General features: G+C 45.3%; 1 protein-coding gene across 1 annotated transcript in view; it reads left to right on the top strand.

The window, feature by feature from the left end:
* The window catches only part of KIFAP3 (kinesin associated protein 3), a 66842-nt gene extending 56714 nt beyond the window's left edge, over positions 1 to 10128 (top strand). The window contains 1 exon segment of the mRNA XM_066324786.1: positions 9735 to 10128. Coding sequence (XP_066180883.1) covers positions 9735 to 9843 — 109 coding nt within the window. The 3' untranslated portion in view covers positions 9844 to 10128.
* Positions 10129 to 14693: the final 4565 nt, after the last annotated feature.

Genomic DNA, 14693 nt, shown 5'->3' with positions numbered 1-14693 from the left:
AACTCCAAAGACTGACCCACCCTTTTCCCTCTGGAAAATTAAGATGATAGTTTTTTAACTCCAAGATTTAAAGAAATAATAAATTGGCTTACAGAGTTTATTTGCCTTCAGGGTTTTGAGCTTTTTAAATTTTATTTTTTCCAGTACTTCCTGATCAACCTTTTTGGGCTGGAAACATTTGATTTTTCATTTGTTTATTTGAGTTTTTTATATAATAATGCTACTCTAAGATACAAATCTCCAAGAACACATTCCTTGTCTGTGTTTGTATCTGCCTTGTTTCCTGATATATCCAGTGTTATTCTTAAGAAAAAGAAAAAATTAAAGACATTGATATTTACTTTCTTTTTGATTTTCACTAAAATCATTGCTGATTTGGGATAGATCTTGACAAGATTTCACTAGGGCCCTGTGCTGGTTTGTAAAAGTGCTTGAAATGAGGACAATCATCTGTGGTGGCAAAAAATATTTAAAGTTTCTTCATCAGTAATTACACTGCAACTGCATTTGCTGTGTGTGCTCAAGCGAGCGCTGCAAATCCCCCAGCAATGTTAACTTTCAGAAAAGGCTTTGAAAGCTTTTATTGGCTGCAGCTGGAAGTCAGAGCAGAACAGATTTCTTGATTCTCCCTCCCTCCTTCCCTCCAGCATCTGGATTCTCATCCACAGCGGGCTGCCCTGCAGACAGCACGATGTCACCAGTGCCCTGTGGCCTTGGCTTCTCCAGGCTTTGGTGCACAGCAAGGAACTTCTGTCCCCATTTGTGTTGAAGGACAGAACTGAGTGGCTGTGCTTGGGCTTGAGGAGTTTGTAGAAACAATTAAAGAGAAAATTCTCCACCAAAAAGCTGCACTTTTGCTTCAGCTGCTTATCTCTGAGTATATTTTCAGTGACCTGCTCTAGCATAGGAAGCAAGGAACGGTTCCTGTGTGGAAGTGGGAGGACTGGTGGAAGCTGGACCAGATCCTGATCTGGTCAGTGACACCAGTCATCTCTGTGAAACTTCAGCATCTTATTTTGCTCAGGCAGTTGCCTGAAGCTTTCTGTACCCAGCCTAACACTGAGCTTGCTGGAGACAATTAAAAGAGAGGCATGAAAGCTTCCCAGGCCAGGCCTATTTCTAGTTGAGATTAAGGCAATGTACTCTTTCAGTTTATGGAGTTGACACATACACTTTGGACTGTGCAAGGAGAGAGGGGGAGGAAAGGACATCTTGCTTTTTGTTGCCTGTTCCTCAGGGCTTTTTTTATTTGTTTTAGTTCCTAATTAATTCTTAAGAAATGGATGTATCTAATCAGTGGCTTTGGACAGTTGTTGAGCCAAGAGCACAGGAGATGTTTCTGTCAGGCTTATAATGGAAAGCCAGAGCTCTTGATTTCCGTTCCAGCTCTGTCTGTGCACTTGACCTTTTAAGAAATCCTGTAGAGAATGACTGAGAAACTCCCTGTCCTTGTGGCAGACCTGTGAGCCTGTCTGCAGGAATGCTGCAGGAGCTCTCCTGCTGCCCTTCAAAGGAACAACGTGGCTGCATGAAACAACTGCAGCCTTTGAGCTGCTGTTTTGCCCCCTGACTCTGTTGGGGATTGGTTGCTTTTCTATCAGAGCAGAAATAATCTTTTTTTCTCCTAAAGGGTCTTACAGAATAAGCAAAAGTCTTTTCTGTCTGTATCAGTCTGATTTGAGTCTTCTCATTACTGTAGTTTGTTATTTGGCTGTCTTTAATGTCTGGAGTGTTTTCTCTTCCAATACTCCAGTGGGAAACTGAGGTCATGGAGAAAAGGAGCAACTTGTCCAGGATCACACAGCAGGTAACTGACAGCAAGAAACTGAGGCCAAATCCCAGGCTGTGTTTGCAGAGCAGGGATGGCAGGAGCTACAGCTTTCAAGCAAGGCTCGCACTGAATTTGGCTAAGTAAGGTCATTTGGTTTTGGTTCAGTGCTTTCTTACTATTCAGTTGGGAAATACTCTCTTTTTTTTTTTTTTTTTTTTTTTTTTTTAATTAATGCTGCCTTCCCCCAGTGGATTTTGGCGTGGTTATTGCTTGGTGCATAGCTGGAGCCTGACACAGAAGACACAGTGCTCATTTCTCCACCATTGTCAGCTTTCCATTTGTTTGTAATTAAATGGGAGAAACAGCAGTATTGTGCTAAGATACAACTGGGCAACAAGTCCAGAAGCAATTGGAAACTTTAAGTCATTAAGTACACTGAAGAAAGCTGAATCACATGGAAGGAGAGACACGATCATATCCATAAAAGCTGTGTTATGATGCACGAGGGAGCTAAAGCACTATTGCACAGGTTCTTTTGGATATTTTCTGTCTTGTGAGCAGATACAATATTACTATTTAATTGACTTTAATGTTTAGTACTAATGTAGAGATGGACTTGGGTGATTGATGCAGTGGACACAATCACAGACACTGCCACAAAAATCCCCTCCTACTTGAGGAATAGAAAGCATGAAAAAAAAAAGCTTCACAGATAGGGGAGAAAAATCTCGGGACCTGAGAGGCAGAATTTAGTAGACTTGTGGCTTATAGTTTAACATCATTACCAGTGGTGGGAGAATCTACAGTTACAAGACATTATATAAAGAAACATTGTTTTTTCTCAGTTGTATGGAGTTTCTCCATAACCCATGGTTTGTGCTGTTGCTCTGAAGGACAGAAAATTCATGGTCAGTGAAGGCAAACCAGAGATAACTGGCTTGTAGGAGGAAATGGGATCATCATTCAAATCCCTGGACATAAAGCAAGGGCAAAAGCAACAGGCCTGTGCCCCTTTCTGATGCCCTTTATCCTGCCATGGCTGGTGTTGGGAGAATGGGATCCCATCCAGTACTCAGCTGCCAGGGAATAGCAGCAGAAAGGCCACGGCTTCAGAGGCTGTGAGCCTTGGGTCAAATGTGATGGTTCCTTGGTACCTGCAAAAGATTAGCTAAATGTGTCATAACTGCAGACAGCTTTAGAAGCTGGAGGTCTGTGTGTGTTCTGTGGAATTCCAAACCATTTCCCACCTGCTGTGCTTGGATGCACATCGTGCCTTAATCCCTGCTTGTGCAATAGGTCAGGGTTGGATGTCCTGAGCTCCCCCTGCCTTTCCATGCCTGTTCTCTGTGCAGAGGAAAGCTGGGGAGGGAGGAAGGGAGGGAGCTGCAGCTTTCACCAGCCAGTGTGCTAATTGGGCTGACAGGGCGGAGCATCCCCTGTGTGATTATACTGCCCTGCCCTGCAGTCCTTGTCCCAGACCAGCACTCATCAACACTTCAGGAACAAACAAAAACACCCACTGAGATGAGAGAAAAAAATATGGCCTTTGCTGCTGGCAAACCTCTGTATGTCTTGTTGGCAGGTGTTCTAATCAGTGACCTGTATGTCATTTGTACAGGTTATAAGGCTGTGCTTGTCTTGATTAGAGACTGGTCTGCCACTCCTGTGGCTCTAGCACCTCCTGAGGGGAAGGTACAGCTTTCAGTATTCATCTAAATGTGATTTGTTTTGTCTGTTATACACAGGAACTTGATCCGGCATTGTGGAATACATGGCTTCATGGCATGAGAGTATATAAGGGAATACAGGATGGGAACTGTACTGTCACACATGAGTAGATTCATGGAAGAGAAAATTTAGGACCTCAGTGATTGTGGCTGAAATTCTGAATGCCTGCCTGGGCTGAGGTAGGGATGGCTTGGGAGTGAAGACTGATTTTTAGAAACAGTAATAGGCAGTGTATAGAGGGAGAAGGTACAAAAGAAACAGTGGGACTGCTATGAACTGTACTGACATCAGGCTTCTGAAAGATGCTCAGAACCCCTCTGGTTCTACCCCCTTCTCTGGTCCTCAGGAGGAGTTATGGAAAGGTTGTAGGTGTGATCAGAGGTGGCACATGTGTCAACAGAGATATGGAGAACTTTGGGTGTGAATCCTTCATTGGGACTTGGCAGGGTTGCTGATGAGTTGAGAGTTGCAAGTAGTGTTTGGTTGGTCTTACCAAGGTCAGAGGATCTACATAATTAAAAATCTATAGACTTTTTAAAAATAAAATAGATTCTATTTTTAATAAGCTTATAAATCTTCTATCCCCACTGAGTAGCTGAGAGCCTCTGAGGCATGAGGGCCTGTTGATGCAGAGTAAGGAGGGAGGATTGACAGGGTTTTAGAAAAAGTTTAGAGTGAAAAGAATTAGAGATGAAATCTTGGCTCTGGTGGAAGCACTCTTTGTTGTTTAGCTTGCAGTTCATTTTCAGGGGGAAGTGTTTCCAGGGTGCTTTAATTTTGGGCAGGAACGAATGAAACTTTGGACCGAAAGTGTGAGCCCCTAAACTGGTATTGCACCCTCAAAGGCCTTTCTGGGGCCCCTGTCACCTACACAGGCAGTGACAGTCTCTTACAGCACACTCTGGTACAACATATGCCAAACTGCTTCAGACCTGTTTCCCAGGCAGTGCTTCCTGCTGGGATCACTCCAAGATCCATGGAACCTACTGGGGGGCTTCCAGTTGGATTTCACGTGTTTACTTTTGACCAAGTAAAAGTGACGCTGGACTTGCCTTTCTCAGGCCCTGCTTCTGCTGGAGGAATTCGTACCTGGGAATTAGGCTGTGGTTTGAGAGCCCCTGTCAGCAGCAGCACTGGTCCCAGTGTGAGCGCTGGTGTGGACAGGGTGGGGGTGTGCAGTGTCAGAGGAGCTCTGCACCCAGGTGTTAATTACCCAGGTGTTAATTACCCAGCTCAGGCTCACCAGCGTCTCCTGATACCCTGCCCTGGGGAGCAGCACAGACACCTGAGGGGAGCCCCAGCAGAGGATTTGCCCGTGGACTGTTCCCTGTCAGATCCTGCCGAGCCTTCCCCACACCCCACAAAGCCTATCTAGTCCAAAGCCTATCTAGTTCAGAAGGATTTTGTGGATGTAGCAGGATGCTGGCTGCCATTTCCTGTTGGGAGAGAGAATACAACTGGTCTTTACATCTTGAATTTTGTCAGGGCACCTAAGATCCTACAGGGGTATATTAATTTGGATGCTCTGAATCAGACCAAGCATCAATAAGCAGGGCTGTTAAGAAATCTCTCCTCACTCATGCACATCAGGAACATTTTCCTCTTCGGCATGTGTTCCTCAGTTCCCTAGCAGTACAAGCAAATTGGAAAGTTCAGCTGTCATTTGGGGAAGGTCATAGATCACACTAGCAGCCTGAGTAATCCAAGAGGTTTTAAGTATCACAGCATTTAGTTTAAAGTGAAATTTGCTCTGACAGGGGCTGGCAGACCAATAGGAAAAAGAAATATTTGTGCTTGGAGAAGTGCATGTGTAGAGACCTCGAGTATAACTGATGGCTGGAAGTGATTTCAGTCTAAAAAAAACAAATCATTAAGAGAGTGCATAGGGGTAAAATACACAGTTCATATTTTAAAGGGTCTCAAAATGAACCAGCAACTGAGGTTAGCAGTACATAGTAATTAGCTGGGCTGTTCAGTGTTTAACTCCATCAGCCCCAGGCGTGGGGCTGGGCTCTGCACAAGAGCACAGTTGTGCTGTGCCAGGGTGGTGGCGAGCGCCGCTCTGTGCGCACGCGTGATTTGAGACACAACTGCCTGCAGTGACTTGCAGATTGAGGCAGCAGCCTGGCCCTCGTACCTGAGGCTGTTGTGGTGCTCTGTGATCCACATCCACCCTGCAGCAGGGGTGCATGCACTTCTGGGTACCCGCTTACATAGCAGTGAGCACTGGGAGGAAAAAATCCTAACTCAGGCATGAGTATTGTTGCCCCAATGGATAATTATCTGTCCCTAATTTACGGAAGACAGCCTTGGTGCTTGCTCTGCCGAGCACTGAGTTTCCTGGTAGATGCTGTAGCATAAAGCCAACAACACGTTTTTTGTAGGAGCAAGTCTTGAGGTTGATTGCTGGTATAAATCTGAGCACACATGGCACAGATCATGATCTCAGGCCAGTCGTTACCCAGCAAGTGTTTACAACCACAGAACTGCCATCTCTGCTGGCTCTCCCCTTCTGCTGTTCTTGGCAGAAGGGACGAGGATTCATCAGGACTTGTTTTTAAATCCGTCTTCACCTCGGTGGGTGCTGCCCTTGTTGTGGCAGCCTCGGGAGTGAGCCAGGCTCTGGTCTCCGGGCACGTGCTGGCTCTGTGCTTGTCCTACCCCTCCGTCACCTCCTGGGCTCAGGACCCTTCCCTTTAGCTCCCACAGGCTCCCTGCTGCAGGCTGCCAGTGCAAACAGTCCAAAGGACAAAGCTGGTATGCTTCAAGAGCGCTAATGTGGAAAAATGAAGCCAGTTTCTTTCAAGCATGGTCAAGACTTCATTTACTTCAGGGAAATATTTAGATAAGAGAGAGTAGTGATTTGATCAAGGTGTTTTAATGTGATTTTCTGGTTTGGGGTGGGTTTTTTCCTTTTTTTCTGACTGTCCAAAGCAGTATCAGCTGATCCATCTCTTCCAGTTTTCTTCAGGACACTAACATATGTCTGAACCATTTGGAAATAACTGATATTCCTCAAAGTTTAAACTCTAGGGATCTTTACCTAATTACTTACACATTTATAAAAAAAATATTAAAAAACTGATTTGTTGAGAATGTGATTGAAACCATATTTCCCCTGCTCTCGTTATCAATTTAAATACATTTAGAAGTTCTTTGAATAAGGATTACTGAGCTAGAAGAGCTCAGTAATCAGCCTGCAGGGATAGAGGGCCATTGCCACCGCGTGGCTCAGGGCGTTATTACACCTCAGCGCCAAAACCCGTGGTGGTTTAGCTTGGGGTGTGTAGAGGAGTTCAGGTTTCAGGATCCTGGTTTTGTGTCCCTCTTTGCCACAGGAAACCTGAGGATGGCACTGCTGTGAGCCTGAGGATGGCGTGGTTGCTGCGAGCTTAACTTGCAATCAGCAGCCCTGGTCACCCACAGCCTCCTCACCCCACCTGCATATCATTCCAGAATGGGCTTTGCAGTGGTTTGCAGAAATGCAAAAAGCCCCTATTCTACCACACTTGTAATAAAAACAACTCATTCACAGCTAACATTGTTATAGTCATGGAAAAACCATCATGGAAAGATAAACTCAGTAAAGCATTTTCTGTTAAAATAGCTCTTCATTACAAATCAACTGTAGATGTTTTAAGGATCTTTGGAGGAAAGCAATGAAATTCCTGAGTTTAAAGGTAGCCTTAAAGAGTCCTGCTTATCTGCAGTGTAACGTGTCTGGTGTCACTGGGAATTTGTAGAAGCACAACAGAACTGGACCCTGCACTTCCAATTCCTACTGTGCCTTCTTTTAGTACATTGTTAACTTGTGGCACTGACAGTACTGAAAGAACCCTTAAGGAATGGGCACTGGTTTATAGAACTGTTAACTGGTTTTGTTTTCTGAACTGCTGAACAAACTGGTCAGCTTCATGCTTATCCTTGTTGGCTTGTTCACAAGAGCTTTGGGCCTGATGCAGAGACACTGCAGCCAGGGGCAGCCTGGGTGAGGTCTGTCTGTCAATCCCTTTGCACCCTACAAATCAGTGACACGGGAGAGGCAGGGACTGGCCACGGTGAGTGCTGGGTTTGGGGTTTCTGGAGATGAGAGATAAACACAAAGTAACAGGATTTCTCCTAATCCCTTCTTTCAGGAGTGTTTCAAAGCTTGAGGCCTGATAATGAGAAAGCTGTTGTTTGCCAGGTACAAAGGTGGCATCTGGGGAAGGTGCCTCAGAGGTCACCAGCTCATTTCCTAATGGGCTTGAAAAAGGGTAAGAGGACTTGGGAGTGGATATAGGAAGGAATGGGTGGCCTGAGGAAATTGACAGAGCTTTGCACCACTGCAGGACACACCAGGGCCACCCTGCTTCTCTCTGCTGTGCTGAAGGGCTGATAAGCCTGCAAGGTCGGGCTGATGGCTCTGTGCAGGAGGTAGGAGATGTGTGTTGCAAATCCAGATACACACGGGCAGATGTGGAAATGCAAAGCACTATCAGGACACAGCATTTCTCAAGATACATCCAAGTAAAGCAGTGATGATTATTTTTTTTTTCTTCCTGCAGCTTGGCCAATAATTTTGTCCCATCCCAGAGGACAAATCTCAGCCTCAGACCTTCCACTTTCACCTGACTATCAGGATATCCCATGAGTGAAGTTGTTTTGTGAGAACCCAGGCACTAGGGCTCCTTTTGTAGGACCTCATTGAGATACAATCCAAGGAAAGTGCCTTTGTGAGGACAGTGATGGACATGGTGCCCCCCCATGCAGCTGAGCCCTTTCAGCCCAACCAATTGAGCAGTGCCAGCTTCTTGCAGAGCCAGGGCCTGGGGCCCACCCATTGTACATCTTCTGCAGGGGTCGTTCTTTCCCAGCCTTGACTGTTGCATAACCCATGTTCCATATGGATAATTGGCAGTAATGAGGTTCAGCTTTTCCCCACTCCAAAAGCACTTTGGTTCTTTGTGTTTTGACAGTCTTCAGAGGGGAAGTTCGACTCCTTTCAATGCATTCTTAGTCAGACAATAAATCAGGATCCTTTTCCATTTGTCCCCCTACTGAAGTGGAAGCTAAGAAGTGACATAGCTATGAATAGGCAGTAATCCAGTGTCTTAGGCAATGCTCGTTTTTCCTCTACCTCCTGCATGAGTTATTGTTGAGCATGAAATATGAGTCACTTTTCCCTATGCAATCCTTGTGTTTTAGTATCTAACTCATTGTTGCGGGACTTTTTAGGTGCAAAAGATGCTGTTTTACATGCAAAAATAATTATTCTGTCTCATTAGTACATAGCTTTTCAGTATGTGAATAATTCCTTCTGCCATTTGGCTGCCAGCCTTGTATCCCACCAGAAGCAGCATCTTTTACCAGATATTCTCACTTTTAACTGGGTTCTCCATGCACCTTAAAAATGGACTGAAGGCAGGGAATGAGACTGTTCAGATGTGCTGTGTAGGGCAGGGTTACAACAGGTTTTGCCAGAAGCCTGAAGGACATGGTAACTTTAATGTACAGAGGGAGACACTGAGTCATGGAAGTAAAGTGCTTGGCCAGTAAATCTGTGAAAGGAGGGAAGAGAAGACTTTCATCTCTCCTGGGATTCCTCTTGGACCTGAAAGCCTTTCCCTGACTGGAGTTGCACTGATGTCTCGGCAGCATTTCTTTTCCCACTAGGGAAGTGGTGTCCAGAAGGGGAACATCAGCTGACAAAGTTTCCTCACAAAACCAACTCTGTGGCAGTGATGCCTTAGGATTTTAGCTTTTATATTTTTTTGTCTATTTGTAATACTACAATTCTTTAGTGTAGAACTCTAGTGTTAGCTGGTGACTTCTCGTTTTGGTCAGACACAACAATTCCTCTCCAGGCCTGGCAATCAAGGACACCTCACTGCCTCAGGCCCTGAGAGATGGAAACAAAAGTGAGTTGTGGGGGAGCAAACTTGTGGTAAATGACTTAATTACCTGAAGCCATAATTGGAAGATTAACCCAAATATTCAGATGGTCCAAACCTATAAAAGTGTGAAAACCTGTGACCCATCTTCCATTTTTGGGTGTAGCCCCTGGAAAGGGCTTTTTCTGCCTGAAATGTACCTGAAGGCCCTTCAACAAATACACCTGCTTTTTATTCCCTTAATTTTGTCTGGCCTCTGTTTCTAGGTAAGCCCAAAAAGGCATCAGCAGGAGGAGCCACCAGTACTGGTGTTCCTTCCACACCATACAAACCCCTGCAGTGTCTCTCTCCTTGTTCTGTAGCATTGGCGTGGATGGGTTTGGTCAGGGCGCGGGGGTTCCCGGGCGCCCGGCGACTGCCTACGGCTACCGGCCGGACGAGCCCTTCTACTACAGCTACGGAGCGCGGTGAGCCCGGCCAGCAGCACCTCTGCCCTGCTCCTGCATGACTGCACCACCGTGTCCCTGTATCCTTTGGCATGTCTAGCTCCACATAAATCTAGCCTGTCTGGCTCCCGTGTGTTAGTGACAGTGTTGACTCTTCGGTTCCTCCTTGTTGTTATTAATTTTGTACAGCGACTGTGACTTGAAAGCGGGAATTGGAAACTACTGGACTGGAAAGTGTCACATTATGTATATGAAGCTACTAATTTAATTTCTATTAAATGTAAAAACCTGTGTGGTCAGCAGTGGTGAATGTGTTTCTAACCAATGTTTTGTGTGTTTTACAAGGCACTTAAGAAGAGTGCTCCATGTGCAGTGTGTTTAACATGGACTGTTTCCCTCTCACACTTCAGTCACAGAATACCAGTAAGCCCCAGCATCTCCTGGCACTGCCTTCACACATAGTTTGGACCAAAGTCCAGTCCTGGGTCTGAACGCTTTAATAATGGAAAGATGGCACAGATTCAGTCCCCTGAAGCTTCAGACATTTACAGTCTATTTTAAATGCTTGAAAACACTTAAAATTAGAAACTACACAACAGAATACCTTTACCCCTAGCATTCAAACAGAGTTCTGTGGGCTGGAAGAAGACAGCCACATCCATCCTGAGGCCCAGCAAGAGCAAGAAACACTGTACCTTGGTTCAGAATCCAGAGGCAGAGCCTTTACCCCAGCTTCCCTATCTGGAAACACAAATCCATCCTGTCGTGGTCCTTTCTGGGGTTTAAACTGGATCTAAGCAGGGATCATTGAGCAGCAGATCCCTTCATGCTGGACTCACAGTGTGGTGATTGTTTTATGTCATGTTTTGAGACAGCCTGCAAATGGAATTCAGGCTAAAGCTGTTCTTCAGCTGTGCATGCCCACTGTAACAGACAGAAGAAAGGGATGGTAATGCCCTCTCTGCCACAGCTACCAAGGCAGCAGTTCAAGTTTTCACTTTTTAAAAGAAAAGTTACCTCTACCTCATCCTTTTTCTTTTGTTAATGCCTGTTGATTTGCAGATCTGTTCTCCTTCTTCCTCCCTTCTTTATGGCTTAAACAGAAAGTTGACTTGGATCAAGGGCTGATCCTACAAAACCAGTCACCAGTAATTCCGTAAGACTGGGGTCTGTGCTGGGAAGGTGATCTTCAAAGGCATGGGATTGTTTGGGGAATCTGACAAACTCTTAGTCTTATACTTCAAAAATACCTTTGAAATAAAAATTGTTTTGAAACCCTGTGTTATCTTTACAAAGTGTGCAAGTACTTTTATAAGCACCATTACTCCCTGTTTCAAGCTGCATGACTGGAAAGGAGTCTAAAATTAGCCATGGTATTTCATACCAGTTTTCAGCCTTCTCCCTCTGCTGGCTTCTTGTCCAGGGCGTCACTCACTGGAGGTAGGTGGAAGAACAGCGTTGCCAAGATTAAGTAGTGTTTTTAAAATTATTTTCTCTACCATTTTTAATTAATTCTTACACAGTTTCCTAGAACAGGTAAGATCTCAATTAGAAACATGGCAGAAAACTTGAACTACACTGATGGGTTTCCAGTGTTGTACATTTCTAGATTCTTTCCTCTGTTCTGAGCCCACAGTGGATTTGCCCAGAGGTTGTGCCACATTTAGTCAAAAGCTTTCAGATATTTTTATAGTTACAGCTGTGAGAGAAATTCCCCAAGCAGCACACTCAGACTTTTCTTCTGAGACTGGCACTTGCTTGTCAGGCTTTTCCAGAAATTAGTGTGAAGTTATTTAAAGCAGTTACCCTCCTCATGGAATGTGTTTTGGGGGAAAGACAAAATGAAGTGGGTCCTTGGAGTATATGCAAACTATCAATGAAACTGAAGGAGCCTTTAATTGGAAGCTTCAGGTTAACGAGGAGCTGCAGTGGAGCTCCAGTGAAGGGTGGGTGTCTGTAATTGTAATACAGTTGTGACCATGCTGAGAATAAATGGCAGTGGAAAAATCTCTGGCTGCATTTTTAGTATTCAATGTTAGGAGTTTATGGGAAAAGAATAAAAGATCAAGTATTTGTAGCTTTGCCTGGCAGCAGCTAAGAGAACATCATTTATCTGCAAACAGAGCTTGGTAAAAATTACTCAGCACTTAGTAGCCTGAGGACAGAGCCTGCTCGCCAAGATGAAAACCAGCTGTGCCACTGCACTTTCAAGGCAGGAGAGAGGCTGATTTTCTCTTTAATTACAGTTCCTGAGCCAGAAAGGGGGAGAAAAGATAGGAGCACATAAACCTTTCAATCTATATCACATTTCCTGTGGGCGTCAGAGGAAGATGGGAGAGTCTGACCTGTTCAATTATCTGTATTTTATGGATTCAGTCCCTGGGTACTGTGTCCTGCACAAAACAGGGCGAGGAGGGATCTGCTTTCTTTTAACAACTTCTGCAACTTTCATCCTCTTTTTCATGGTTTCTCTCTCTGGCTTTGTAGACCTCCTCTTTTCTTCCCTTCAGCAGCAATCCTGAGCCATCCTAGGAGTATCCTCTTTCCCAGCCTGCTGCTAATTAATTAATGAGTTTGGTTAGGCAAGTGTTTTAGATTCAATTAGGCTGTAAAGTTAATAGCACAATGAAATAAGCAATGGCTGAGAATCTCCTATGTCTGGTAGCTATTAGAGAGGCTTTGTGCAGAGGGACGGGCTCATTTCTAGGAGCAGTCTGCTCCATGCAGCTGCCCAAGATCTTGTGCTCATTATTTGTACTTGTGCTTATTATCTGTACTACACCAGCATTTAGGAGCCTTCCAGGGCAACAGGGTGGGGGAAAGCAAAAGTAAACAAATATTCTCCCTGAGAGCTCATAGAGGACCTGATTCAAGGTCTCTCAAATATCCAGGGGGTTGTGGAGCTGTCTGCTAACAGTTTAACATGTGCATTTCATTTTGAAATCAGACTGCCGTGATTCTGTTTAATTTTATCCACTCTGGATTAAATGAAACAAGAACAAGATGTAGCTTCCTCTGGAATAAGCAGAACAAGCTCTGTTTAGATATAAGAGATTCTGGGCCCCTCTGGCAGGTTCTTTAATGGAATTCCTGTAGTGCAGCACTGGTAAGCTCAACTGTCCACTCACCATGGCCAGAGGCTGACTAAGGTGTCAGCCTCCATTCCTTCTGTGACCATCCTCAAAAACATGGAATGCACAAAGCTGCCTTCCTGCTGCAATTCATGTCACCCTTGAAGCTCCCTGTGGTCTGCTCATTTTTCCCTTCAGCTTAAAGTTTTGGGGCTTTCTTCTGAAAGAGGTCTGAGATGCCAGGAGAGGTGTTGGAGCTGCACAGGCAGAGGACGACTGCACTCCCCTGCAGGTGTTTCAGTCACAAGGTGGTATTTCCAGCCAGTTCATCTGGACACCCACTTCAATAAAAACATGGACTTTTCCAGACCTGGAGAAAATATGCTGGAAAAAACCAAAAAAACCAAAAAAACCCAAAAAAAAACCCCACCAGATTTTAAGAAGTGGCAAAACATCATTGGAAGCAAGAAGCTGCTGTGCTGTAATTGTAATTCGCTGGAGAAGGAGCAGCCCTGCAGCCTTTGTTCCCTGTGCCTTTCCCAAAGGGCTCTGGCCTGGAGGAGGCTGAGCTGGGGAGCATCTCTGCACTACTGAGAGCCTGCACAGTACTGGAAAGGCTGGAGCTGTGGCTGCCCCATCCCTGGCGGTGTTCAAGGCCAGGCTGGACGGGGCTTGGAGCAGCCTGGAATAGAGGAAGGTGACCCTGCCCTGGGTGGAAATGACATGGGCTTTAAGGTCCCTTCCAACCGAAACCATTTTGGGATTCTAAGGCAGTGCTCCCCAGCTCTCCCTTTAGACTTTACATGCTCTACTCCACTGAAGTGATTTTTGCTCTGTCCCCCTCTATAGTCACCAGCTTTCTTTCTCTCCACTATGCCAATCTTTTCTTGCCCAACTGACTTAAAAGAACGAGTTCCAATCCTAATGAGGCATTTCCTAGGGGCTCTGTTATCCTGCTGGTTCCAGCTCTTCCCTCTGCCCTTGAAAGACAAGGAGGGGGGTTCACACCTCCCTGATCAGGTCCTGCGTTGTTCTCTGGAGGAGCCTCCGTTGGCTGCGCTCAGGAAAGACAGAGGGTGAAGTTTGGGGCAGAGGCCCAGCTGGGGTTTTTGTGCAGCACGTGGTGACAGGGCTCTGAGCAGGGCACACCCCTCAGTGCCACTTCAGCCTGTGTGAAACAATGGAATCGCTCGGGAAAAGCAGGTGAAGGCAAGGAATGCTGCTCACAGAGACAGCCCAGCAAAGGAAACACACAGAAATGAAGCACAACAGCCAAAGTTTGCTTTTTCTTCCTGACAGCCACATGAATCACAACACAGCCCAAAGCTGGAGCCAAGGGCTGTGAGTAGAAATCACTTGTTGCTTATTAAGAAGTTTTTATCTTTACCTCCAGTTATTCTGACCTTCTGCCTTTGCCCTGCCACAAACACACACAGGACATACAAACCCACGCTTAGCCCCTTGAATAAACTGGTGACTAATGTTCACGGTTCCCCTTAGTTTGCACTTCGGGGCCAGGATCTTTTTGTGTGTCTGTCCCATTTGGGCCAAAGATTCTGGATCTTTCCTGCCTTTGACAGAAAGAGGTGGTGTACCCGAACTTTATTTAGTTTCTGTTCCTGTCTGCATTATATTACCCTTTAATGTGTGATGTACTACATATGTCATGCTATCTATGACCCACTTTATTTTCCTGCACCCTGTTCCTCCCATCATATTTCTTCTTTTTAAAAAAGCCTCAGATCATCCATCTGCCAGCATATCCTGCCAGAGGAGCAGTCTCCTAGCACTGTGTCCCCACATT

Source organism: Sylvia atricapilla, chromosome 9 (genome assembly GCF_009819655.1).
Source record: "Sylvia atricapilla isolate bSylAtr1 chromosome 9, bSylAtr1.pri, whole genome shotgun sequence".
Taxonomy (NCBI): domain Eukaryota; kingdom Metazoa; phylum Chordata; class Aves; order Passeriformes; family Sylviidae; genus Sylvia; species Sylvia atricapilla.
Note: the sequence above shows the minus strand (reverse complement) of the source record. Positions and strands in the feature narration are given on the sequence as shown.